General features: G+C 41.9%; 3 protein-coding genes across 20 annotated transcripts in view; 1 reads left to right on the forward strand and 2 right to left on the reverse strand.

Annotated features, from left to right (window-relative positions):
• MYOZ3 (myozenin 3) overlaps positions 1 to 23629 on the forward strand; it is a 77456-nt gene that overhangs the window by 19972 nt on the left and 33855 nt on the right. For 2 of the 12 annotated variants that reach the window (XM_061617397.1, XM_061617387.1), the window contains one exon: positions 3134 to 5064. The exons of the other annotated variants lie outside the window; for them this stretch is intronic. In XM_061617397.1, coding sequence (XP_061473381.1) covers positions 3134 to 3305 — 172 coding nt within the window. In that variant the 3' untranslated portion in view covers positions 3306 to 5064. Of the gene's footprint in view, positions 1 to 3133; positions 5065 to 23629 lie in introns of those variants that run through there. 12 annotated transcript variants of the gene reach the window in all.
• On the reverse strand, positions 5446 to 10745 carry LOC133380321 (uncharacterized). 2 transcript variants are annotated; one of them, XR_009761423.1, is made up of 4 exons: positions 9492 to 10745; positions 7772 to 8093; positions 6237 to 7659; positions 5446 to 5906 (listed from the first exon to the last, which is right to left on the reverse strand). XR_009761423.1 is itself a non-coding variant. In XM_061617378.1 (2 exons), the coding sequence occupies exons 1-2, from the start codon at positions 7961 to 7963 to the stop codon at positions 6553 to 6555; spliced, it is 1299 nt and encodes a 432-aa protein (XP_061473362.1). In that variant the 5' UTR covers positions 7964 to 8245; the 3' UTR covers positions 6170 to 6552. The 2 variants fall into 2 exon arrangements, 1 of the variants encoding a protein (XP_061473362.1); XM_061617378.1 differs by lacking the exons at positions 5446 to 5906; positions 9492 to 10745 and having other exon boundaries at positions 6170 to 7659; positions 7772 to 8245.
• Positions 10826 to 23545, reverse strand: RBM22 (RNA binding motif protein 22). Of its 6 annotated transcripts, none has more exons than XM_061617380.1 (12): positions 23389 to 23545; positions 21271 to 21403; positions 19855 to 19908; positions 18590 to 18619; positions 17940 to 18072; positions 16457 to 16557; positions 16166 to 16338; positions 15609 to 15809; positions 15267 to 15431; positions 14834 to 14922; positions 13989 to 14123; positions 10826 to 11823 (listed from the first exon to the last, which is right to left on the reverse strand). In XM_061617380.1, the coding sequence occupies exons 3-12, from the start codon at positions 19855 to 19857 to the stop codon at positions 11693 to 11695; spliced, it is 1161 nt and encodes a 386-aa protein (XP_061473364.1). In that variant the 5' UTR covers positions 19858 to 19908; positions 21271 to 21403; positions 23389 to 23545; the 3' UTR covers positions 10826 to 11692. The 6 variants fall into 6 exon arrangements, with proteins under 6 accessions (XP_061473364.1, XP_061473367.1, XP_061473366.1 ...); XM_061617383.1 differs by lacking the exon at positions 23389 to 23545 and adding an exon at positions 21785 to 21894; XM_061617382.1 differs by lacking the exon at positions 21271 to 21403.

Here is a 23629-nt window from a genome sequence, read left to right on the forward strand (position 1 = left end):
ATTCTTCTTGATTTTTGCTGTGCCAGTTCCATGCTGGAACAGCTGAGAAGTCCAAATCGGGGCCCTCTCCAGCTGCGATCCAGTGGATGGTTTGCTGGCTCACTCCATCCTCCCAATTTGCCCCATTTGAGGCCTTACACTGGCTACCACCAGCAGAAACACTGCTGGCAGTAGCCTCTCAACAGCTCATACCTCCACTGCATCCTAACACCCCCTCCCAGGTCCAACGGCAGTGGGTGGCCAGACTGGGCACTGACCAAGGGCCCCTGCAGCTGAGAGGGGTCCTGCAGCTGAGGCTGGGTGGGTGTAGCTCCTGCTCCATGATAGCATCAAGTTGCAGAGTTTGTGCCCTGCACCCTGATGCTGGCATGGATCATGAAGCGGGAGCAAACTTCCTAGGCAACACTGCCCCCCTGCCACTGGTATGGGCTGTTGAGAGGCTAACCACATCGCTACATCTTACCATCACCTAAGATGGCAGGTGTGCGCACTGATATTGCCAGGCCCATTTAAGCCCGCGGTGGTGGTGGTGGTGGTGCAGCATCACCACCACTTTCAAGGGCCCACTGCAGTCTTGTGTTGGCCCTGCCCTCTCCGCCAGCAGCACAGATCAGGGTTAGGATTGCTCTGTCCAACCTGCTAAAGCAAAAGTTTGACAAATGAAAACAATCACCAGCTTTAACCTTAGAAATCCACATGACCTAATACATTTTGATTTTTGGCTTTATCAGCCACTATTTTACAACCTGCAGTTCCTTCAGTTCATCATGTATAGACCAGTGTATATTTCTAAAGAATAATTCATAGCTTGTCTCCCAAAGAAAAAAATGTTGCTAAAACCATGCCCAGCTAAAGTCTGTTTAGTTATTCCCATTGCTGTCTTGCAACACATTTTAAAAACAGAATCTTCCTGTGCCTCAATAGCTTTACCACATGTTGGACTGGGGAACAGTTCCAGGGACTAACTCTTTTCATTTCTATTACTGCTCATGTTTCTGTTTATTTCAGGCCTCGTAGCAGAAATACATTCATGTATCATAAGCATACATTGCAGCCTGGTTTCTTTCTCTCTCTGATACTCTGCTCTATTTAAAACTTTAACACTTTGTAGCCCTAGATACCAATTTAATTCAGCACTTACCACCCCTTTATATCAAGCTATGTGTCAGTGATTATGACTTGCCACAAAGCCAGTGCTTTTCTTCTGATGGTATTCCCCAGTGGGGAGTATCAGCACTCTTTTGCACAGGGGAGGATGCCGCTCAGTATGGTATCTGTGTGTGAACACACACATGCACACACGAGAAGTGGATGTGCGTGTGTATATGTGTGTGAGAGAGAGTGTATGTATGGTCAGTGTGTGTTTGCTCGACTGTCTGATTGTCGAGGGCAGGTGGGGGACGAAAGAGCCATCTGGATTGCCCCCCCCCATTCATGTGACTGTTGCCTGCCTGCCTCATGCAGCTGGTGGCAGGCACTTGCTTCCTTATTTTGCAGTGTGGGGAGGGAAGAGGAGTGTTTGCTCAATATGATGGCTATGTTTGTATGCGCAAGAATGGGAGATGCGTTGTCTGTGTGTGCGTGTGTGTGAGAGAACAAGAGACGGAGGTATATCTCTCTCTGTGCTTGCTTTGACTTGATCATTAAAGAAGGGAGGAGGAGGTGGCAGTGATGGGGATAGTTCCATTTGCTTGCTAGTTGCAGCAGCCACATGCTGCAGCTGACAGGCACCCGCTTTGCTCCATGGAGGGATTGGCCTGATTGTCAGGAAGGAGTGGCAGGAATCACACCCTGTGCTTGAACTTTAGTTGCCTACCATTTGCACATGACAGGCACTTGCGTCCTGATTTGGGGTTAATCAATATGTTCTTTGTGAGTATGCGCGCAAGACAAATGGAATGATACGTGTATTGTATGCTTGTGAGAAAGACAGAAGTCACAGAGCAAGAGATGCTGATATAGTAGTTAACTATGAGAGTGCTGAGGGTCCAAGGCTACTCCATTCTTCATCTTTATACCACATTTCAGCTGTTACTTGCCTGCAGAATGGAGGGATTGCTTTGCTTGACTGGGCCATGTCTAGCATATGTAGTTTAGTATTGCATGTGCAGCCACGGCCAGCAAGATACCACTGGAAGCTCACAAATTGGTTATGAAAGTAATGGCAATACCCTGTTTGTCCTCAGCATGGTATTTAGCTGTTTTATGCACTGGAACAAGTTTCTTTATTGTTATAACCATGGGCAGCGTACCTTTACTTGTTGCTTTTGACATTCAGGAGTCCTGTCGCTCTTTGATGGATAACAGTGTACTACCTTCCCCAATTGAACACACAACAACTCTGTTCCCTCCTGCTTTGTCAAATATCTTTAATAATTTTCTTGGTATTGAATGATGGCTCCTTGCACTGGCACCATTTGGCACAGCACCTCATTTTACTAAATTCTAAGCACAAATATCCCTGATAGGAGCAACACTACCTAAAGCAGACTTGGACTGCTTTCAGTTATGTTATAACAAATAACCACAGTCCGTTGAAAATGCACTTGCGACATAAAGAACATACATAACTACTTTCAAGGGCAGTCAGATTTTCACAATAGGACCATAGTTCTGCAGAGTAGAAGAGAGGCAACACATCACTATTGTTAGATTGTAAAGAGACACACATGCACTGACAAACTGAACAATGCAGCAGAGGACTGAAGCCATGTGACTTGTCACATATACACAATAAAATAAATGTGTGTGTACATTTCACATGTTACCATCTACCCACTAATTTATAAAGTGTGAGGTTACTAAGTGTTTAGAGGAACTGTACTTGTACTAGACAAACACTAAGGGGAAACCTCCATGAAGCACACCAGTAGTGCATTTTGTAGATGTAAGTAAAAATGTCAAAAAACAAACCTGCTGGGCAGAATCTGTTGAGAACACAGTGGCACAGCAGATAAATGGGAAACAGCTTCTATTTGTGACCCAGTTTTAATAATGGATGACAGCACTGGCAGCTACAAATTGTGTTACATGACCAAGGAGCACCAACACACATCTCTTCTCCACCTAAGCTTGAATATGTGTCTGGTCTGCAACTACACACTACATATAGCACTCTTTTCTGTACTTGCAGGACCCCAACTCCGTTTGGTGGACCATTACTGAATGATGTGTTCCCTGGGTATGAGATGGCTGAAGCTCAGACAGACATGATGAATGGCTTGGAACTCATGTTAAACAGGCCCAGCTTTAACAGAGCACCTCAGGGCTGGATACAGGTTTTGCCAGAATCAGAGGATCTGTAACTTGCTATAATGTTGCTGCCTCTTATTCCAAAGCCAATACATGCTAGCCTCCCAGCATACTGATATACAACTGCTACAAGGAAGCCTCTTTAGCATATAATAGATATCCTACTCATACACAATGGAAGTAGGAATAGTAGCTTATGCTTGTTACTCACAATTATATGAACCTTCCACAAGCTCCTGGCCAGGGTTATGATTGTACTCTGTGACTGTACAACCACAGCCTACCCTCTGCTTCATATTAGGATTTCTCATATTTTTTAAAAGGATCCTACAGTGAAGTAAGGCCTGCTATCAAGCCCAAAATTGCAAAAACCCAAGATGCCAGGCTGTTATTTAACCCTGAAAAGGAACATAATATGTCTAGGAAAGTAAACATACTCCCTTTTGAGAAGCATGAAGGTAAATGCAAGTTCAAAGGAGTTATATTTTGTTTTGTCTACAAGGAAAAAGAAGACAAGTTTGTACACCAAATGTGCGTCAACTACATGCCCAGAATTTTCTGAGGAATAAATCAAGTAAAATGTTGTAAGAGCCATTAACAAAGTTTTTTTCACCTTAACATCTAGGTAATAATCATTATGTTTTAAAAGCTGTCTTGTAACTCCATTTCCTCTTGCCTTGGAAGCTGCCTGCAGATGGTGGTTTTTGGCATTCTGGACCAGACCCAAAATCTAGCTTTAGAATAGAGAGGGATAAGTCATATCCTACAGCAACAGTTTGCTACAGGATCTAAATACTACATCACCATGGTGCTAATGAACTAGCAAGCAGTGCTAAGAGGGCCAACTCTACCATCTAATGGGAAGAACTATCCCCATTAAGTTCTTGCAGAAAGTAACACATAGTTTTGTTCCCACTAATTAGTTTTATTAACTATGTGGAAGTATATGTACAGTAACTAAGAAACTTCATTACTAGAAAATATTGAAATTTGAACTTTTGGATTAGAGAAGTCAGTGGGAACTGGACCCAGTGGATAGGACAGGCAGAGCAGCAAACTAACGCTTACAGTTTCAGTGGAAATTACTCCCATGTAAACAAGCTCTATGATTGCAACTTAGATCTCCTTTCCCAGAAACTGGAAATAAAAGCAGGGGGGGGAAAGGATTGAAATAAAAGAGGGAAAAGGATTGCCACATAATAGTCCTGTTACTTATACAGTGCCCAAAACTGATGACAGTGGGCAACTGATCTGATCACACAGTCCTGATGTGTTCTACTCTGTATGCATATGTAGATCTTATATAAAGCAGACCTACATCTTCCAGATCTTGGAATAAATTAGAACATACCCAGGTTCTCATTTAAATATCTACTTTCATTAATTTATAGTTGCTTTTTTATTATTCAGCTTTGTAGAATTACGGTGTAATTTTTATTGCTATTTTGATTGGTATTCATATTGTTATTAAACTAGGCAATTTTTCTTAGATTTGTGTCAGTGATTAAGAGGCTACAATACTTGTAAAATAAATGTACTATTACCATTAACTGTCAAAAGGTTTTTTAAAAAATGGAATATAACAGCCAATTCCTATCAAATGGGGCACTTTAACAGCTATTCTGAACACCAAGAGTGGACTTTCCATTCCATCTCCCATAACACAGAATATGGGCAATTAAATAGGTAGAAATATCAGTCTATTATTTGTTACCAAATCCTTGTCAGTGAAGGAACAGTTCTAGACGTGAAGTAGAAGTGATGTTTACATTTGGAAATATGTGGGAAAATAAAATGAATTCTATTTTAAAATACTTGTTGCTTGGTTATTTGGAAAGAAGTTGTTTCTTGCAAAAGGAAAGACTTGTAGGTAGGATATCACATGAAATGAAGATAAAGCAGAGATTGGAAGATTACTTTTAAAAAGTAATAAATTACAATTACTTGGCCCAAAAAAGTAGTAATTACAGTTACAATTGCAATTGCTCTGAAAGTAACTGATTACTTTACTTTTTCTCAGAAGTAATCACTACAATTACATTTCAGTTACTTTTTTAAAAAAACTCCTACAAGGTGCTGGCCTTGGCTGCTGCACATCTAAGAAGCCTAAAACAATATTAAAAATAAACACACACACACAGGGGGTAGTAGAATAAAAAAATTTATCCATAAGATTAACATAATGGCATAACAGAATCTCACATCTCCCCAAGCAGTGAAGATACCCCAACTCTTGAAATCAAATTTTACACTTGAAATGCTTTTATAATATGTTTCTGTTATGTCTCAAAAGAACAAGATGCTCAAAGAGCATGTCAGACAAGGAATGTCTTTTTACAGTCATTACGTTGCCACCAGTACTGAACAGGCGTTCTACTGCGGCGCTTGAAGGCATGCCTGTGTTGTGCTGCAAAAAACACCGCAGCACACGTGGAAAGCCATGGAGTGATGACACTTCCCTGCTGGGAGACCTCAGGTACCTCACCAGTTCCTCCTCAGCAGTGTCCACTGCTGACTTCTTGCCCTGGGGCAGAAAGTTAAAGAAGTCATCCTCTAAGTCATCTCCTTCCTGGTCTTTATCTGAAGACTGATCACTGTCCTCATTAAGTACACCCATCTTTATTTCAGCTTTCAACAAGGCTTCCATTGTGTATCTAAGAAAGAGAGAGGATATGTTAACCCATATATGTTAGGAAACCATCATCTGCTCTTCATTTCCTGATGCTTGTCATGTCCCCTGGTTCAGGGTCCAGCCTGAGCCTGTGGATGATGACATGGAAGGTAGGAAGGTGACCAAGTCACCACACTCATGGGGCAGCACAGCAGACCCTTAAGGATTACCTGCAGCAACCCAAGGTTGTGATGAGGAGCCCCAGGAAGAAAAGGACCAGCCCCTGCCTACCACCTTAAGCCCTCTGATGCCTCCCTTGAGACAACATTTCCCTTGGAGTAATCCACCCAAAGGGCTTCCCTAATGTTCTTACTTGTTGGTATGGGTGGCGACCTGACACGATTCCAGCCAATCTAGTTTGAAGCGAGGGTGTAGGCAGGCTGCCAGAAGAAGCCTCTTGTCCTCCCAGATAGCTGCAAACCGCTTTCTTAGGGCTTCGCGCACACCTCTCAGCAGCTGAAAACAGTATGTGTACCTCTCAGGTTTGTTTTCCAGTCCTTCTAACTTGCGGTCCAGACTGCAGAGCGTTGGTAGCAAATACCCCATGAACATGCCGTTCTCCCGTTACAGGATATCTAGGGACTGGGCTAGTGGTTCCATAATCTGTGTATTCCTGTACCACTTCAATCTCAGCAGCTGTGATCCATTATGGCATGCATTTTTAGTGGCACAGTTGACAGGAGCTCATGTAGTTGCTTCAATGCATCAAAGGTGAAATTCCACCTGGTCTTATTCGGTACCTTCAGATACACACCATATTGCGCATGGATATACTCAGCAATCTGTGCTGACTGGTTCTGCTTGGACCACACCTTGCTGCACTTTCCCATCAAGGAACGAAACTGTTTCTTGAAAGGACCAAGAAGACTACTTTTGGAGGAGTCAGAAAGCATGGCCTCTATGTCTTGTGTTGCCACAAGGTTGAGGGTGTGGCTAGCACATCTCTGGTGTGGTGGTAAAACAAAATCCTCTCCTGAGTCTGCAGCTTCTTCCTCTGCCTCAGGTCCTGTGTCCAGGATCTCACAGATAGGCACAAACTCCACCTCAGCCTCCTCCTCCTCCTGGTTATCACCATCATCGTCACTGGTGCCTGCAGCTTCCACTGGTTCTTTGGCCATGAAAACTCTGAACGCTTTCACAAAGTTGAAGCCATTGTCTGTAGTAGTGCACATAACTTTGTTGTGGATCCTGTACTGCACATGTACATCATGCAGTGCTTTTGAAAGGACATCGTATGTATGGCGCCCCTTCAGATGCTTACAAGCCAAGGCCCCGACCTCACGTTTCAGGGTAGTTGGGTTGATCCAGTGGGCTGTTACCCCAAAGTAACTCTTCTTGCCATTGGTCCAACAATCTGCAGTGGTTGCTATATATGCCACAGCACCCATTCGGTTTGCAAGGGTTTCTCTCATGTGGCATGCTCTCTTCTCAATTCTGTCTCTCAGAGTCTTGGCACACATGATGGTGAGATCTTTGGGGAGTCCAATGCGAACCAGATTAATGAATGATGGTTTGTCCACAGTCTGAAGTGGTAATGTCTCCTCTACAATGAAATCAATGATTCTCCTGTCGAGATTGCTCTGGGTGACAGGCTCCCTGCCAGATCCCCACCTCTCAAGGGTTGTCTGCTGCTGCTTCAGCATTTTGGGAGGAGGGGTGTCATGCATTGGTTCATGACACGTCTCCTTGGCCTTTATTGCTTCTTCAATTGCTCTCAGCTTCTCAGGGTGTGCCCTCTGCGGAAGAAGAACAAAGCATGAATCCAAGAAAAAATGGAAGAGGAACTTCACAATTTAAACATAAATAGACAATGGACACTCTTTGAGGACCAGCATGGCAAAGGCTTACCTCAAAATGTTTCTTCACATTGGATGAGGAGGAAACAGTTGATCTCAGATTTTTGATCCTTGGAAGGCAGTAATTGCATCGTACAACAACGTTTTTCCCACTCTGGCTCACAAATGTACAAGCTTTCTCAAAGCCAAACCATGGTACTTGCTGTTCTGCAGATGTGGCTGTGGGCAACTGGCACTGCTTCATGCCCTCCTCCTCCTCACGCACAGGGCCTCCTTTCTGAACCTCACTTTCTAGTTTTGCCTCCTCAGGATCAACAAGCTGTGACTCAAGTGGCCGCACTAACTGACTGCAGCAAAACCTGCAACAGGCGTCTCTGTAATAAACAAGAGATAATGCTCCTATATGGGTGAACTTCAGCTGTGATGTGCCCCCATCTCTTCCCCATGCTGCAAGATCCCCCAGTCAGAGTGGAAGTAAGCAGGTCGATAGCACAATTAAAAGAGATCCTATTTGCATCATTTTTGCTCACTGAATAACCCTGCCTGGGCCAGTCTAACCTACTATCTCACAGGGTTGTTGTGAGAACAAAATGAGACTAGGGTTCAAATCCCCACATAGCCATGAAGCTCACTGGGTGACCTTGGGCCAGTCACTGCCTCTCAGCCTCATGAAAATCCTATTCATAGGGTCACCATAAGTTGGAATCAACTTGAAGGCAGTACATATATTTTTTATTTTGAATATGATGATGATGATAATAAATATGCAGCATTTCAAATTAATTCTGTATGAGAAGCATTCCATGCCAAGCTTGGAAAACCAAGGATGAGGTATAAAATGTAGACAAAAATACTTTTGACAAAATGCCGTTTATCTTTTATATCTATATCTATAATTAGCAATACAGCTGAATGATGTATGTAAAGTATTTTTTCTTTCCCTTTTCTTTTTTATTAATATTTTAGTACTACTGCTAAAGTTCTGATGAAAGAATAAAGCATTCATTAGCCAAATTCAAATGATTAGAACACATCACATAAATTCCACTGAAGTTGGAGTTTTTGCCATAGAAAATGAAAAAAACATATAACCTATGATAGCCCAATAGACAATCAGAACTAATATAAAACCCTATTGCTTCTCATTTGCAAATCTTGCAAGATCTAAGGTAACTCTAGATCATGTGAGTTCAGGTGATGCATGTTATGTACATTTGTATAGATATTTGCAGAGATTGTCAACAGTCTCTCTCTCTCTGGGACTGGGAATCTCTCTCTCACAGAACATGAGTTTGAGAGCTGGGGGACTGAGAGGAAGAGCTGCAAGGACCCTACTTCTCACCTCATCTCTGCCAAGAACAAAAAAATCAGCCTTAAGCCATTTATTATACGCCTAATGATTTTTTATTTTTATTATTATTATTATTACTGAGACAGTTTTTGTCCCACATACAATTCAGTCTTGTGATTAAACAGGACAAAAATACAAATAAAAAGAAAGATGGAGTTCAAATAAATATACAATAAAAAGCTAGCCGACATTTTAAAAGGCAGGAGTGCTCTGTCTGGATAAATACAGCACACAGGTAGGCATGGGAACAAGTGGGAGAGTTCAAAAAGGGGGGGAAGGAAGAGAAGTAGGAAGGCCGAAGTTTCGGAAGTGCCTTGTGATTGATGGAGGGGGCGGCAGAGGCAAGGAGAGGCAGTGGGGGGGGCAGAACGGTGCCGCGGGGGGGCACACACACACACACACACAAATCATCATCACTCACCTCCACAGCTCTTTGCCATTCTGCTGCTGCCTTCTCCTCCGTTGTCCTTGCCCTGGCTTTTTCCTCCGGCGTCCATTTTGTCCTCTCAGACGCTAGCAGGCCCTGCCTATTCACCTCTTCCCTCGTGCATCCTAACACAGATCACGAGGGAAGAGAGAGTCTGTGCAGAGGTCCAATCAGTGTGAGGCACATGTCTTGTGTTAACCAACCACAGCCAGGAGCTGTCTTCCCCTTGTTCCCACCCCCAAGTAACGTGCAACCTAACGTGGAAACGTTAAAGTTGCAGCTGAAAAGTAGGGAAATTACTAGTCGTTCCGTTACTTGCCAAATGTAATGGAATTACCCACTCGTTATTTAAAATTGTAACGAATTACAAGTAACTCGTTAAAAATAACGAGTTACTTCCAAGCTCTGAGATACAGTTAATGCTGTGCAATCAAGTTCCCTTGTAACTTATGGCAACCCCCTCCCCCACGTCTTGTTGCATCTTAACAGATTGATTATGGCTAAGCCTTTTCACAACAGCTAATGCCACAGTAATGCCACAGTAATCTTAAGTCTGTTGCAACAAAAACAACCCAGTCTTATGGCCCCTTAGACTACACCAAGACTACACCAACACAGATATTCCTTTGGAACTCATAGCTTTTAAGCGCTACTGCAGAATTCAGCTGCAGAACAGAATGAAGTACAGCAGAACCACTAGCTTTGCAGGCAATAAAGGAGGCTGCCTACAAACACATACACACACACACAGACCTGTTGATTGAACTCTTATGCTAGAGACTTAAGACAAGGTTAACCCAACCAAGGGTAATTTCTGTCTTTACTGAATCTTCTGTGCAGGTTTTAGCATAGTTTGTTGTTCTTGAATGACTTAGATGTGGGAAGCTTGACCTTGCATAAACTCTAAGTGAGGTCGTGGTGCAAATTTTCAATATTGTTACCCATATTATTAACAGCTGCCAGGAAATTAACTTTTTATGCAACTCACACCTCAATTTTAGATATTCGCCTTGAATGTCATTTTAGAACCTGTTAAACCCTTGAAATGGAAAATAAGGACTTGGGCACTTTGGGAGAAAAAAATCACACCATGTGCTGTTTTCCACCAATGAGTGGGCCATAAATAATCAAAAGGCATCTGTGTAAGTGTTTATCACTCACTTTCATAGTTCATCATTTTAGGAAATAAGGTAAACATGAAACAATGTTAAATCCATTTCGCTGACACAGCTGTCCCTGGAAGCAAAGTCCAGGCATCACTGAGAAAATTTACCAAGTGCAGTGTTGTCTTTAAAACCCCCCACAAATTAATAAGACTTGGACATAAGTAAAAATATGATTCTCTTTACTAGGACACATTACAGACTTGATGCAGAAAACAGATGGTACAGGGTAAATACTGAGAACACATATCTAAAACAGCCATTAGAAATCAACTGCTCTGTTAAGAAATAAATCAGATTAGTTTTAGTAGCACATGGACATGAAGGCCACATAAGCCACAATTCAGAATCACCAACCTCTTTAACAGAGGTTTAATAAGCATACAGTGCTGCTGCCTCAACGTTTTGGTAGCATGGATCACGGACAGGATCATGAATAACGAGAAACAGCACGGAATATAAAATAGCACACCATCTACATGCCCTTTATAATAGTCTGCTGTGACTTCCCTGTATCTTTCCAATCCATCTCAGTGCAAGGAGGAACTTCAGTCTAGTTTCAATGGCAACAAAGTAATTTTGAATTCAAATAGATTAGTAGTTAAAGAGTTTCCAAGCCATTTTGAACAAGGCTCAGTAGGTCCATTGTGTAACTGACTGGAAATTACCAAACTGAATTCAAGGGTGGTCTTTAATCTTTTGCCAAAACAAAAAACAAAATTTATTTCAAAGTGTGCAAAATAGAATGATGGAATTTGTAGTTCTACTACAATTAAAATTCTTATAGCTCTCTTCTCTGTTTAGTTTGTTTGTTTGAAACACAAGCCACCCTTTTCTTAAAATACTTGTGCTAAGTATTTTGGTGCAAGTGAACTGATTTTCTATTTGAGAAACACAGCAAGATTAAACCTGGTCTGTGTGAACACAAAGAAGAGATGTATTTAGTTTCCCGTGCATTATAACTGAATGTGGCATGCTACCAATGCAAAATTCCGTAAAAAAGAAGAGAAAAATGAGAATGATCTTGCGGTGTCAGGGGCTGTTGTGCTTCCCTGCGTGAGCGCCCATTCTCTGTGGATCTTGAGAAGGGTAATGGATAGGACCTGGAGCTCTCATAAAAGGAGGTGGAGGACCCATCGCATGAAACATGTGTGGCCCAAAACCTGCAGAAAAGAGGACAATTTTCCACACCTGATCAAAACTTCTACAGGTAAGTGAAATACCCACAAAATTCTCTGAATTTGTCACGACACCTGAATACTTTATTTAATGTCAGATAAATTATGTTAAAGGCAAAACAAGGTATTTCTTCTTTTAAGTTAATCATATTTTGTGTGCGTTACCTGTAGGCCTTTGCATTACTTAAATGTAAACGTTGTAAAAGAGAAGTCAAATACTTGCCAAGAATAAGGACAGGCAGTAAGGTCGCAATTCTATGTACACTTACTTTGGTTAATGGTGGATTGATTTAAATCAAGAGAATTTAAATTCATGAATTAAATCAACAAGAAAAAAGGCCATTTTAAATTGATTTAAATCTATTTTCCATTGATACATCTTCATATGTTTCTTAAATAACTGTGCAAATCTGACCACAGGCACAGCAGTCCTAACAGGGGTTGGGTTACATACACAGGCCAATAAATGAACCACCACATCTGGCTCCTGCCAGTCAGGGCTGAAGATGGAATTTTTTTTTAAAAAATTGCTGTGCCATCAGAAGGCTGGTGAAGCAGAGGGTCTGAAGGGATATACCAAGCTTTGCATCTCTTATCTCTGGTGCCCTGTCCTAAAATGCCCCAGAGACAGGAGAACTTTCAGGGGAAGCTTACCATTCACTTGGGCAAATGTTGGACCTTTGCTGCAGTGGAGCCACTCCATCAGCAGTGTTCCTGCTGGCACAGGCCAGCAGAGAGGCAACGGTGCTGTATCCTGACCCCAGCCATCAACATCTCAGGGTCAGGATTGCAGCCTATTTATTTTAATTACAACTGAGTGCTATTTACACTGTTCCATTCTAAAAACCAGACTTCGTGTATATTTATCATGCTATATACATCTGTAAGCTCTACTTTTATACTAGAGTAGGGGTGGAGAACTTTAGGCCTGGGGGCTGAATGCAGCCCACCACGCCTCTCTATCCGGCCCTCAAGACTTTCTCCAGGCCACATTTCTCCCCAGCCACACTCCTCACTGGCCCTGCTTTGCAACCTCAAGTACTTTTACCTGGATGTTGTGCCCTTGAACTCTCAAAACACTTCCTTAACTGGATGGAGAATATTTACATGTGTTACTCTGCCCACTTTTGCCTATGACTCCAACCACCACCACTGGCATGTGCCCCATGCCCTGGACGGCTGCCCAGAAATGAATGCAGCCTCAGGCTGAAAAAGGTTCCCAATCCCTGCTATAGAGAGAATGGGCAAAATCAAATGTTGTGCAAGTGCACTTCCGCTAGTGCAATGGGAATCTGTTTTCCTTCTCAACCTTACTGCAGAGAGTGCCTTACGCCTTCAGAGCAGATTTGGGAGGTGTCAGAAATGATCAAATTATTCTTCCTTGACATAGAAAACCCTCCAGTAACTCGTCAGTGGTATTCATGTCCTGTCAGTGGAACAATTTTCACTTCCACTGCAGGACTTTCCCTTTCTCCTTCCCCAGTCCTCCCCAAATCTGTTCCAGAGGGTTGGAGGAACCCCTAGAACAGATTCAGGGGGCACACGGGGGAGGCAGAGTGGGGGATAATATTCTGTTGCATCACTTCAAGGATTACTGCATGTGCAACGAGAGACTTAGGGCTACAGTGAATTCTAGCCAATATATCTAGAAAAGGCACTAATTCAGTTCAGAGATTAACTGTAAGGCTAATAAGCCTACATTCAGATTTATTATTAACCTAGTTGTTAATTTAGAGAAATGTAGGATTTACAGTTTAAAGAAAACAAGGTTTTTTTAAAAAAACACAATAATTTTTATCCATCCTCCTTGGGGAAGCTACAATGAACTCAACAGACCTAGCTTCCTAGTAATCATGCACAGGATTGGGCTGTAAATCTTCCAGAAAAAAATAGTTTGAACCCACAATTCCATTTCCCTCAAGATTGCTTCCTAAGAACTCTCTTCCCTGCTGCGCAAGCTCAATCTGGGCCATGATAAAGTGGAGTCGGAGAATTAAAGAAGCATACTAGCTCAACTAGTCTTTTATTTAAGGAATACTAATAAAAGATGTGCAAGATTCTAGAGATTAAACAGGCAGTTGAAAGTAAATCCATAGATCAAAGACAGAACAGTCTGGTACATATTTCCCCCAAAGAAAAAGGAACATTACCTGGAGGTGGTGGTGGAGCAATGCCAGGCGGGGGTGGCAGGGCAATATTCACCACAGCTGGAGGGCCACTGGGAGGTAGATTGAAGTAGTTTGCAGAAGCTGCCTCCTCTTCAGCTGCAGGAGGAGGAGGAAGAGCTGCAAGGCATACAAGTCACAATGTAAACTTTTAAGCAGACAAGAGCCACCCAAGCCCATGGAGCTCTACTGCTGTCCATTTTCTCAATGTCTATTAACGGTAGTATAGTTTTAGTAAAAGGAAGCTCCTTCTATATCAACGCCACCTGAATGTAAGGGTTGTAGTCAATGCTAGTCCTATTCAGAGTAGACCCACTGACATTAATGACCATTACTAGCTTAGGTCCATTCATTTCAGTTGATCTCCTCTAAGTAGGAGTAGCATTGACTACAACCCTAAAACATAAGCCCTATCTTGCCAAGGACTACATTATTAGGTTTAAAATAAGGTTAATCACCCAGCCCTCAAAGCAGGGATGGCGAACCTACAGCCCACCAGAGGCTGTTGGACTACAACTCCATCATCCCTGACTCATTAGCTGGCTGGGGCTGATGGGAGCTGGAGGGCCACAGGTTCTCCATCCCTGTCATAAAGTATAAATTTCTTCCCTTCTAATACTAGACTCTCCTAGACATCATTTCCTTCTCTATTCTTAAATTACCCAATCTCCAGCTCTGCCAACTTCAAATATAGCTTCCTTAAATCCTCAAGAAGGCCATCACATCTCTCATTTCCATAAATGGGGGCGGGGGGGAAGCAATTTATCTGCAATTCACCTTGCCTGGAATGTCACAAACCCATGATTCTGAACGAGGAGTACTTTCCTTACCTCCAGGTAGGCCGGGGACTGGCTCTAGTTTTATACCAGATTCTGTGGTCCCTTCTCTCTCCTTCTCTTTCCCTCTGGCTGCTTGAGACCTGAAACCCAATCAGAGGCACTTAAATTATGTTCAAGCAATAAGATGACTGACTTCAAAGTTAAAGAAAGTGTTGGCATGTACCGATAAAAATAAATTAATGGATATTGTGGGAAAAGCACAGCTGCTACACTTAAATAGCAACAGATTTGTTAAAGATACTTGATACCACTTCCTAAGGTAGATAAGGAAGAGAACTGGGTGGCACTCTTAGCATGTTCATAGCTCTATGACAAGGTGCATAGCTGGGCTTGAGGAATAAGCAGTATGGTGCTCTCAGCGAAGTGCAGAAACTGTATCAAAGAAAAATACATGCTGCCATCACCCATTCTCCTTATCACTCACCTGCCCCATTTCACATTAAGCCTGCGGCCATTAACAATAAGCTTGTTGAAAGACTTCTCTGCTGCCACTTCTGCAGCTTGCCGTGTGGCAAACTGGATAAACGCACACTGTTGCCTCTGCACGACGGTTATCGTCCGAATCTCGCCAAATTGATAGAAGTGATTCCTGGGGAGGAAACATATTCCAATACAGTAATACCCTTTTCACATTGCTGAAGCTTAAGACGCTCAAAATCTAATACACTTCACAACTTTGAAGCTTGTTGTGCAGATATACAAAAACAAACACACGTAACGTTGCCAAGGCATAACATCTGAAGCAGACCCAGAACTGCAGGCATACCTAAGGTCAGTCTCAGTGATGGTGTCACCCAGGCCTCCTACATATAGTGTTGTAATTGTCTTGTCATCAGGTGGGTCCAAACGAGGCATTGTGGAAGCTCGTTTCAGAAGCTTGTCAGCCACAGGATCGTTAATACCATAGTAACGATCTTTGATATTCTGATCAGCTAGAGGATCATCTGGATCTGTAGGTTTCTCATGTCTAAGGATTCAGAAGCAGTATTTTATGTCATTTGTTATCAAATCAGTTCCAGTTTCATCTGCATCATCTAGTCTTTTAAACTACAGGCAGCTGGTAACATGAAACATCAGGCAGTTAAGATGCATGTGGATTATCAACGGCGGGAAGAGTTTGCAAATAATGGGAATAAAATGCACCACTGGGGCAACTTCAGCAGTCTCTCAGCTGGCAGCTCAATGTACTTGGCAATTGCTTGCTAAGGAATGATATTACTGGTCTGGCATTTGTTATTTTCTTTTGCCAAATCTATTTATACACATGTACTCACTTGAACATCTGCTTCCTTGCTAAGGTTAAACTTTTTAGCACAATTATACCTGTAGGGACATTCTTCTCCTCTTTTACATTCTCCTTTCACCCAGAATGAACAGATATGTGGGCGGTTGCGTTTATAGTAAGGGGTGGTCCGAGCCAGTTTGAGCAACATGTCACTGGTGGATGTTGCCTTTCCTAGAGCGCCAACAGGTCGGGTGCCATCTGAGTTCATGATCTACAAAAGCCAGTAAACAGGGACGTGCACAGTAAAACCAAGCAGAAGGTTCATGCCTCAATCATCAATCAGTGTTGTTACTTTAAGACTGCTAGTTATACAGGAAACATTTTTTCACCTCTCTTTCCATATTTTGGGTGTAATACTCTTTATTAACATCCGACTTGGGCATATCGTCTTTAAGGGAGAGTCCAGCATCTCGCACCTGAATAGGTAAACCTAATATGTAATGGTAAAATAGAAAACAGTTGTTATTGTTATTAGCCAATGGCCATTATAATAAAATAGAAAATTAATATAAAGGCAAAGCAATTAGCACCACAAACATTACTAGCTGCATTTAAGCAAATAAACACATGGTTTTTGTACTTATCCTAATTGTCACACACTGTATGAATAAATGGTCTTTTTGAATCAAAGCCCAGATAAGAAGTTACAACTCTGTCAGGAAAGGACACGTTAGGCTTAGAGATTTTTTTATGTCACTGAGGACATCTACATACTTCTATAGCAATACATATCTGCACGCTATTATCCAGTAAACCATGTGAGTTGCCCCTCATCACAGTTTGATTGAAACGATTTCTTCTTTTAGAAGCTATTGATTGAGGTTGTATTCTGTGCAACACATTTCTAATCCTCTTCTATGCCAACATTCCCCAACTTTGTAACAGCAAGTCTGAACACATGTAAATCCTTACTATGTTAAAGGGATGTTACAGCTCTGAACTGCTACAAAACTATCAAAATTTAATACAAAAAAAGTTGACATGCTTTATATGAAGGTAAAAGTACTGTGCCCGTGAGATTTTTGGCAGACCGTGGAAATGGAACTGATTTGTGTTTACCTGTACTCCACAGTATCTTCCACACCCTCTACCTTCAAGACCTTCCTAAAAATGTTCATTGTCACATTATTTCAAAAATAATTATGCTACATCAAAGCGAAAAGGACTGAGAGACTAGGATCCAAATAGGGGGCAGGGGCACGCATGACGATACCACCAGAAGAGAGAGGATAAAGAAGCCCTGTGTGTTCATGGTACATCACACACAGTCCTGCGGATCCCATCCAATATGTGTAACACAGATTCACATTCTAAACAGTTATTTTTATTCTAAATCCAGTTATTTTCCTATACAGCAGAGGCTCAGCACATACTGCACAAGATAATTTCCCTACATCTCCCCCATTTAACAGTGTCAGCAATGACTGCCTGTTTGGGAAAGTCTAATTCAGGGAAGTTTCACACCATACATTTAAAGCACACCCAACGTACATTTAAAGCACAACTCCCCCCCCCCCAATCCTGGGAACTGTGGTTTTCCCCTCATAGAGCTACAAATTCCCAGCACCCTTAACAAACTACCATTCCCATGATTCTTTGGGGGACATCATGTACTTTACATGAACAATGTAAAGTCTCTCCAATCAGAGGGATCCGTGCCAATATCACTCTGGATGCTGAATGTGCTATTCATCACCTAACGCACACAGGCCCAAATCTGGAAGAGCAATTCATATCCAGAAGTGTGTTCTGTACTCAGTGACAATGTATACTTTTGTATTTGCACAGCATAGCAAAATGATAGCTACATACCATACTCTAGGTCAAGAAGGCAGGTCTGACAAACATTCTTCAGCTTGCTGCACGTTTGGCACACTTCTGTCTTCTTAAAGCGCATCCGTACACCCGGGCACCAACGAAATACTGTGAATGGCCTAGCACAGATCTGAGATAAGATTGCATTAGCATGTACCATCCAATCTAACAACAGAAGAAGACATGAGCAACACACACACACAACTGAATACTTTCTCACTTTCAGTGAAGATCACTAAATAAACTGAAAACAAAACAAGGCAAGTAAGGATGAAAATTGATTGTAATGTTATTTTAACTGTTCTTCATTATTCCTTTGGGGGAAATGAATAAGATCTGCTCCAAATAATTAAATCCTGCCCACACAAAAACCTAAAAATAAAATATAACAGATGAATATAACTTTTTCCTTCCTAAACAGAACTTATTATAAGACACCTCATTTAAACAGTTCAAAAGATTTCTGCTGAATAGAGCTAGCAGCATGGCTGTATATACGTTCTATTGACTGCACTGTACATGAGTAAGATTTAAGGCTTACTCTTTACGGCTTGATACCAAATTCTGAAGAAATACATCTACCAGTAATATTACTACCCTTGAAAATTAGCCATCCTAAAGTTCTCTCTTTCAAATGACAAACATACCTTGCATTCTTTTCCATATTTCTCTTTGGTCTAGAATAAAGGAAAATAAATGTTACAAAGAATAACCATCTTTTCACATTATATGCCTTTTAAAATCCAGATTTCTCCATAAACTCCCCAAAATCTATGTCCACTATACATTTTAATTGTTCTACACATCTGTTCCGACTATCCTAAGGAGCAGATAGCAATTCACACCTGCCACCATTCAAGCAAAAATGGTAAGAATATGCAAGCCTCCCTCATCTTACCTCTCTTTCTAAAGAAACTGAAGATCACTTTTCTATGAGAAAGGACCATCTGTTATCTTGACCTTCCTTAGAGACATGAAGGATCCAATATGTACCTGAAGCTCCACTGCCTGCCAGGGTTCAATGGAAGAGGTAGCTTTTCATGCAAAGTGTTCTACCTCCACTGTTAAAGGCAGTATGCTCCTGAATACCAGCTGCTGGAAACTACAGGAGGGAAGAGTGCAGTTGCACTCAGGTCCTGGTTGTGGGATTCCATAGGCATCTGGTTGGCCACTGTGAGAAAAGGATGCTGGACAAGATGGGCCACTGGTTCAATTCAGCAGGCTCTAACTTATGTTCTTAAAAAGAAACTGTTTCTTCCATTAAATCTTTGTGGGATTGGCCTGTCACATAAGCACTGTGCATGTACATTAGAGTGCACATGCAGTTCTGGACTGGGGTATGGTGAAGAACAGTTTCATAGAAAAAATAGTTCTTACTGAGAACCTGAAAGCACGGGTGAAAACATAGCACTATGTTTACTTGCAAGTCAAACTGGTTTCAGTTGCATTTATTTCATGTTATACACGTTTAAGGCTCCTGAGGAGTGACAAACAAATTATCAAAATAATTACTAATACGTTAATGTCACAGTATTTTATGCTGTTGTTAACAACAACAACAACCAACCTGCCCTTCACCCAGAGATCCAGGGCAGGTTACAACAATTTTAAAACATATAATTGAAAGTTAAAAACAACCTAAGCAATATCACAGAAAATAGGGTGGGTCCTAAAGATATACATTCTCCTACCAAGAAAACTATAACACACTGCTTGTATGTACAAGTGTCTAAACAATATTATTGTCTCAATCTGCAACCTATTTTCCTAAAAGCAAACTCCATCACTTTCAAAAGAGTGCATATTATCCATCAATGAAGTTGGACCCGGACAATCCCTGCAAGTAAATATTTTCCTCTTATCTTTATTCCATTCTGCTGATTTTTAGTAATAGCCCACAATAAATACATACCATTCTGATATAGGGGTTTTCTCCAAGACATGTCTGGCACAAAATGGGAAAATCCTACACAAGAGAAAAGAAATTTATTTCACAGGCAAGAGGGCACATTTAATCAACCCAGGAATAACAGTTTCAAATGGAAACAATGTTGTTATGGGCAGTAATTGATATAACATAAGTCATTTTGTATTCCTGATCAATGGAAAGGTGACACACAAATACTATTTCCTCACCAAAATTAGAAGCACAAAATGCATATACAATCACTCCATACTAACACCCTGGAAAAAAGAAATCTCCACATATACACAGAACATACCTGAGATCCTTAAAATCAATAAATGAATCTGATGGGGAATATTCAGTGCCAAGGACACTTTCGAGTACTATTTTAGTACCAACTTAAATACCATTGCATGTTTAAATACAATGCCATAAAAGCAAAAACAGCAAGAAGAGGGCAAATAAGAAAGGAATGAAAAGAAAAGTCACTATTTTCTACAGCCAGAGAGAGAGAGAGAGAGAGCGCGCAAAAGCTACAGTAAGTTTTCACATTTGAAGTATACAGTTTTCAAATAAGAGCACTGCAAAAACACAACCTCTAAATTGCATTTTGACAAATTAGCCTGCAATCCAATACACACTTACCTAGGAGTATGTCCCATTGAACCCAATGGAGCTTACTTCTGAATAGATATGTGTTAGATTGCAGCCTTAGGCAAACTATCCATAAATTGAGATATACAACGTTGGTTGCAGCTCTCTAGCTTCACTAAACTAGATTTTCGAAAGACACATCTCAGAACGATGGGGCGGATACTACTGTTTCTACCGGGAAATTCCGATCAATACATGTGGCAATAACACGCGACTTCTTACTACTTGCGAGCAGCAGAGGAAGACAGGACCTTACCCCAAAAAGCTCAACCTCTTTATCCAACCTTAGGGAGCCTAGGGCACGTGCGGCGGCCTCTACCCATTTCCCTTGACCGGGCAGGGAACATAAACTCCTTCACTACTGAGCAAGGAGACGGCAACCGAATCCTTGGCCACGAAAGGCTGAAGAGTTTGAGTCGCTTGTCCCTCTCTTTCTCCCCTAACGCCCACCGCAAACACCCAAACCACCCACCCAAGCCCGGAGAATATTTTTTACCGCATCCTCCCAGTTCTGCCGATTATACGTGTTAGATCCCAGAGACGTCGCCATCTTGGTACACCGAACACCGAAGGCCGGAAGCAGATTGTTTACACAGCGGAAGCATTCGCTACGTACCTTCGTCTTTTTGCCATAGAGATAGAGCAAATAGAATAACACTTTCTCTTCCTCGTTTCCCCATTGTACCGACCCAAGAGTGGTAAAGGTACAAGAGGTCTGTGCTTATCCGTTGAAATAGGAGATGGTAATGCTAGTTTAACTAACTTTACCGTAGTTGGGTTTTTGTACGGGGCCTTTTTGTTGTTGTTAGAAATCCAAAACTGCTACTGACAGAAAGTGACGGAAGGGGCGGTCTCGTCACTGAAGTACAAGTCCCAACAGTATTTGACAACGCCGATTGCTCTGCAAAAGGATAGCGATGATCTTAGTAAGTACGTCACATTGCAGTGTTGCTTAAAACAACCCTCAGCTTCAGCTCTCACCACACCACCCCTCCGCAATATGGGAATAATAGTGGTCTCTATTCACGCTGTAAACCTATGACCCCTGCGGAGAGGTTTTTTTGGAACTTTAGCTCCCATCACCCCAAGCCAGCATGACCAATGGTCAGAGCAGGTGAGAGTTGTAGTTCAGTAATATGGGGAAGGACACAGGTTTCCTACTCCTAGTGTATGGGATTTCAGCCTGTGTGTAGTAGCCCAAGTACTATTCCCATAGTAAGGGGATTAATAGAAAAAAAGATTATAGATGTAGACGTAAAAATGTTACGTGATTTATTCTTACTTTAATATGCAATCCATCTTGGGGGGGTTGTTTAGATAGGCAACGTTTTAAAATACCAGAACCAGGGACCTTGGTAAGAGAAATAGATGGGTGTCTAGTCCTAAACCTCATGGATCTGAATGCACTCCCGTTCTCTCCGCATTTTAAATATCTCCGTGGCCCACTGTGAACCGGGTGGAAATACTATGATAGACTGAGCTACTGTACTTCCGTATCACTATGACGCTCGGTCCTATTGGCTCAACATTAACTACTTCCGGACTTGGTGGCTTTCAATTCGTGACCCATCTTTTGCCTTAGCTCCCTGCGGTCTAGAGGCGGAGCCCACTAGTAACTACTACTTCTCCCCATCTCTAAGATGTTAAAGCCCCTTGTGGTCCGCCCCCCCCTTCAGCATAGGGCGTTCAGTTCACAGCCACCCACAGATAAGTACATAGAAGAGGTAACGCTGTGTCATATGGAGGTTTGAGATCTACTCATCGGTATGCAGATAATTCTTCCTAACAGTTTCATGGTGTTGAAAAGCACGGAAAAGAAGATGGAACCCTGAGCCACCCCAGTGGCCGTGAGATGGAATAACAATCTCCCCACCACTGCCTTCTGGGGCCTATCCCTTCAGACAGAACTGGAATCACCATAACAGCGTACCTGTTTTCAAATGAATGAACATGTATATCCCATCAGGCATCATGTTAAAAGAGATATTCCATCTATAAGTCTACAAGAAAAACAAATGCTTTCCCTAAAATGGTATATATGGTATAATTCTTAGGTGTCCTCCACAATTCATTGTGAGCACCTTTTGTGACAGCCAAGACTCCAATTAGCGCCTTTGAAATTCAAACAACTTTTTAAAAATCATGGTATGTGGCAGATGAAGCAGAGGTACTCATAGCATAGAGTCGATTTAAACATTTTACAGCAACTATTGGTTGTGAAAAAAGCCAGTCTCTGACAGCAGTTTATCCATCAGTAATTAGTGTCAGGGAGCCAGTGTGGTGTAGTGGTTAGAGTGTCGGGACTACAACCTGGGAGACCAGGGTTCGAATCCCCATAGCCATGAACTTCACTGGATGACCTTGGGCAAGTCACTGCCTCTCGGCCTCAGAGGAAGGCAATGGTAAACCACCTCGGAATACAGCTTACCATGAAAGCCCTGTTCATAGAGTTGTTATCAGAATTGACTTGAAGGCAGTCCATTTCCATTTCAATTAATATCAATAGCAAGGGGTAACTTGATAGCATGAGTTCTACAGTCCCTGGTTCAAATATCACTTCAGTCTCAAGTTCACTGGGAAGCATAACTCATTACCTTATCAGCCTCAAAAGGTTATAAGAATACTAAAGCACCTTACAGCAACTGTGTAAGAAAAACAAATAATGTGAAGCAATTTGAACACTAGCAAATGCACTATATAAATGTTAATTATGAATGTCTAAGCATGCTGAGTGTTTGCATGCCAAGTATACTAATGTGGTATAAAATTGGCACTGACAAAAGTGGTAAATGGATTGACGAGGTACTCTCTGTCAAGGAAAAGGACTGAGCAGTAAGTAACATGCAGTGACTATACAGAGTAAGAAATGTGTAAATTTGCCCATACCTTGTACAAAGTAGAAATACAAACTGACTGGACAGTCAGCAGAGTAAACAATTCTTATCCCTAGTCTCCTGGTTTCACTTCTCGAGCCAGATTTGGCTATGGCTCAAGCGCAATTCCAGAGCTTAATATGATCTGCTTCACCCTATGGCAGCAGTTGATCATATCAGCTGTTAAAAAAACAAGCACACCTGTCTTCTTTAGGAGCCAATAGAGCTTATATGTGGCTCCCAGTGATCTCATC

The sequence above is a fragment of the Rhineura floridana genome, chromosome 3 (genome assembly GCF_030035675.1).
Source record: "Rhineura floridana isolate rRhiFlo1 chromosome 3, rRhiFlo1.hap2, whole genome shotgun sequence".
In the NCBI taxonomy this organism is placed as follows: domain Eukaryota; kingdom Metazoa; phylum Chordata; class Lepidosauria; order Squamata; family Rhineuridae; genus Rhineura; species Rhineura floridana.

Coding starts and splice junctions, on each gene's coding strand:
- LOC133380321 (XM_061617378.1), bottom strand. CDS start 7,963: ATGAAGCAGTGCCAGTTGCCCACAGCCACATCTGCAGAACAGCAAGTA. Junction 7,660..7,771: donor ATGTGAAGAAACATTTTGAG/GTAAGCCTTTGC, acceptor CTTCTTCCGCAG/AGGGCACACCCTGAGAAGCT.
- RBM22 (XM_061617379.1), bottom strand. CDS start 21,052: ATGGCGACGTCTCTGGGATCTAACACGTATAATCGGCAGAACTGGGAG. Junction 15,810..16,165: donor GGAGAAGAATGTCCCTACAG/GTATAATTGTGC, acceptor CTGAATCCTTAG/ACATGAGAAACCTACAGATC. Junction 11,824..13,988: donor TGCTCCACCACCACCTCCAG/GTAATGTTCCTT, acceptor TCTTTTCTGCAG/GTTTTGGGCCACACATGTTT.